The sequence below is a fragment of the Bidens hawaiensis genome, unplaced genomic scaffold, assembly GCF_021521415.1.
Source record: "Bidens hawaiensis isolate Kalapana, Puna unplaced genomic scaffold, B.hawaiensis_p1.1 tig00025760_1, whole genome shotgun sequence".
Classification (NCBI taxonomy): domain Eukaryota; kingdom Viridiplantae; phylum Streptophyta; class Magnoliopsida; order Asterales; family Asteraceae; genus Bidens; species Bidens hawaiensis.
The window spans coordinates 241,805-245,323 of record NW_027505059.1 but is presented as its reverse complement, the minus strand read 5'-3'; the positions used below and the strand labels follow the sequence as shown (position 1 = coordinate 245,323).

The 3,519-nt window shown below is 43.1% G+C and overlaps 1 protein-coding gene across 1 annotated transcript; it reads left to right on the top strand.

Moving 5' to 3' along the window:
• Positions 1-1,560: 1,560 nt before the first annotated feature.
• LOC143610349 (uncharacterized) lies at positions 1,561-2,148 on the top strand. The gene has a single exon (XM_077084852.1). The coding sequence runs from the start codon at positions 1,561-1,563 to the stop codon at positions 2,146-2,148; it is 588 nt and encodes a 195-aa protein (XP_076940967.1).
• Positions 2,149-3,519: the final 1,371 nt, after the last annotated feature.

The following is a 3,519-nucleotide window of genomic DNA, read 5'->3' as shown; positions in this document are numbered from 1 at the left end:
CGAGTTTTGTCTCAACGATTTAGAAAAAGTTTTAAAACGATGTGTCGAGACAAACTTGGTTTTAAGTTGGGAGAAAAGTCATTTCATGGTGCAAGAAGGTATTGTGTTGGGCCATGTGGTTTCAAGTAGGGGGATGGAAGTCGATCAAGCAAAGATAAAAGTAATTTCATCCTTGCCACCCCCGAAAAATGTAAAAGGGGTGAGATCGTTTTTGGGACATGCCGGGTTCTATAGAAGATTCATTAAGGGTTTAGTGTGATTTCAAAACCCTTATGCAATCTTTTGTTGAATGATGTCCCTTTTGAGTTTACTAATGAGTGTTTGTAAGCGTTTGATAGTTTGAAGAAAAAGTTAGTGCAAGAACCAATTTTGTAATCACCGGATTGGTCAACACCGTTTGAAATCATGTGTGATGCTAGCCACAACACGGTGGTAGCGGTTTTGGGTCAAAGAGTAGACAAAAAGCCGATGGTGATTTATTATGCGAGCAAGACCTTATCCGAGGCACAATTGAATTACACCACCACCGAAAAGGAGTTGCTTGCGGTGGTGTATGCCTTAGATAAGTTTCGCTCATATATTTTGGGAAGCAAAGTTGTGGTGTACTCGGATCATAGTGCGGTGCGGTATTTGATGGAGAAGAAAGATGCAAAGCCGCGTTTGATTCGATGGGTGTTATTGTTGCAAGAATTCGATCTTGAAATTCGCAACAAGAAGGGATGTGAAAATGTCGTGGCCGATCACTTGTCAAGAATTACCCTTGAGGGTGTTGATGATCCGAAGGAGATAAACGAGAAATTTCCAGATGAACAGTTGCTTGTTGTTTCGACCGCACCGTGGTATGCCCATTATGTCAATTATTTGGCCACGGGTGTGATTCCTGAATATTGGTCCAAGAAGAGAAGGCAACAATTTGCAGCCCAAGTTAAGCAATACATTTGGGATGAACTGGATCTTTTCAAGATTGGAGCGGATCAAGTAGTGAGAAGATGTGTACCCGAGAACGAAGTACAAGAGATCTTGAAACACGCTCATTCGTCGGCATGTGGGGGCCATTTTAGCGGCTCTAAAACGGGGTACAAGGTACTTATGTGTGGATTCTATTGGTCGACGATCTTCAAGGATGCTAGTGAATACGCTCGGCATTGTTTAAATTGCCAACGAATGGGGGGTATATCGAAACGGAATGAAATGCCTTTACAACCCATCTTGGTTGTGGACATTTTTGATGTGTGGGGCATAGACTTCATGGGCCCGTTTCCAAACTCATGCGGGTATTTGTACATTCTTGTTGCGGTCGATTACGTGTCAAAATGGGTCGAAGCGGTTGCAACAAGAACTAATAATCATTCCGTGGAGTGCAAGTTTGTTCAATCCAACATCTTCTCAAGATTTGGGATTCCCCGAGTTATCATAAGCGATGGTGGATCACATTTCAAGAATTTTGCATTTGGCAAATTGTTGAAGCATTATGGTGTAAATCACCGAATTGCAACACCCTATCATCCTCAAACAAGTGGCCAAGTTGAAGTGTCGAATCGACAAATTAAATAAATTTTGATGAAGACGGTTCGGGTTAATAGAAAAGATTGGTCGACTAAGTTGGATGATGCATTGTGGGCTTATCGCACGGCTTACAAGACACCGATTGGTACTACTCCGTATCGGTTGGTGTATGGGAAGGGGTGTCATTTGCCAATGGAGTTGGCTCACCGAGCATTATGGGCAATTAAGAGTGTTAATTTGGATTATAAGGAAGCCGGTGAGTTAAGAAAGTTGAAATTGAACGAGTTGGAGGAAATCGGGGATGAGGCGTATGAATGTGCTTCAAATTACAAAGAGAAATTGAAGAGGGTGCATGATGCCAAGATACAGAGACGAACATTTGAGGTTGGGCAAAAAGTGTGGCTTTACAATTCAAGACTCAAATTGTTTCTCGGGAAGCTCAAGAGCAAATGGATGGGCCCGTTTGTGATCACAAGGGTCAGGAAGTTTGGTGATGTGGAAATTGAGGACATGCAAAGTCAAGCTAAACAAGTGGTGAATGGACATCGTCTCAAACCGTACTTAGAAGGGAAGGATGTGAACATGCTTAACAATGACAAGGTGAGTTTCCTCTTAAGCTCACCATACGGTTCCACCGCATAAAGGCCCAGGTATGTTGTAGGGTGTAAATAGCTTTTGTTAAAATTTGTTTTTTTAAAATTACCTCTCTCTCGTGGGAGTGTGTTTGAGTCAAGTGTGGGGAAGTTCTTAGGAGTTTTTCTACCGTGTTGAGGACAACTCGGGATTTTCACGGGGGTAGGGTAATTTTATTTTTCGTTTTGTAGTTTTGTTTCGTTTCGTTAAAAAAAAAGGGTTCACCGTGGCCCACGGTCCAAACCGTGTGACACGGTTCGGCCACCGTAGGTCACGGTTCAAGGGTTGGCCACGGTACGGTCCTTTCTGTTCGTTTTGGTTAAACTTCACCGTGGACCACGGTTCACACCATGGCCCACGGTGCGCGCAGAACTGCTTCCATTTGACGGGTCAAGGAATGAAAAGGGGGTTTATTATTTTTTTTAACATCATTCCCCAACCACAAAACTCACCAACCATCTTCTCTACCTCCATAAACACTTCAAAACCCTAACTTCCTCCTATAATCTCTTCCAATTTATAACCAAAATCCAAGTTTCTTAACCCGATTGTGAGTGAAACTCCGTGAGATTTAACAATACAACCCTCATTCCTTCTCATTCTCAAGTGTTATCCCGTTTGTGAGGATTTGGATCCCGAAAATTTCAAAGATTTTTGGGGATTTCTTATTTGCTTGTCAAAACTTACTTATTTATCATCCTAAAACACCAACCAAGATGGGAAGGAATTCGGACAAGGGGAAAGGAAAGGCAGCATCTACGAGTGGTCGGGCTGCCCAAGCCAAAAGACAACGGTTGCGAGAAGAACAAGAGCATGTGCAAGCAGAGATCCCAAAACCCGACTGGAGAGGTGGGGTGTTATCGAGTTATGCTTTAGAATGGCAACATGAATTGTTTAAGGATAAGATGCGCACTTTGAAAGAAAGGTTAGAAGGATTCATGTGTGAGAAGGATGTGACCGATTTGGGGTTTGAGGCGTTTGGCTTGTTCGACAAATTTGAAGCATTAGGGTGGGAAGCTGCCCTTCAATGTTACGATGGAGAAAGCACTACGCTCTACGATAGGGAAATTGAGGAGTGGGTTTCTACGTTGAGGTGCCCACCGTTTAGGAAGGGTTCGGAGTTGAAATTGATCGGCACCGTGGGTGGAACGACGGTGGAGATGTCTTTCGAGACACTCAATCAAATTGCCCAGTTTGATAGCAAGCCAGCCAATTCGTACGTCTACCCATCGGTCAGAGATTTGTTTGACCATCCGGACAAAAGCCCGCAATGGTATAATATATTATCGTCCATGTTGAAGGTGGGAAGAGGTACAGGTTCGAATTTTAAAAGAAGGGAATTAAGGATTGAAGCTCAACTGTTGATGACCATATGTCTCT

What these genes read in the sequence shown, in the direction of transcription:
- LOC143610349 (XM_077084852.1), top strand. Translation starts at nt 1,561, where the DNA reads ATGAAGACGGTTCGGGTTAATAGAAAAGATTGGTCGACTAAGTTGGAT.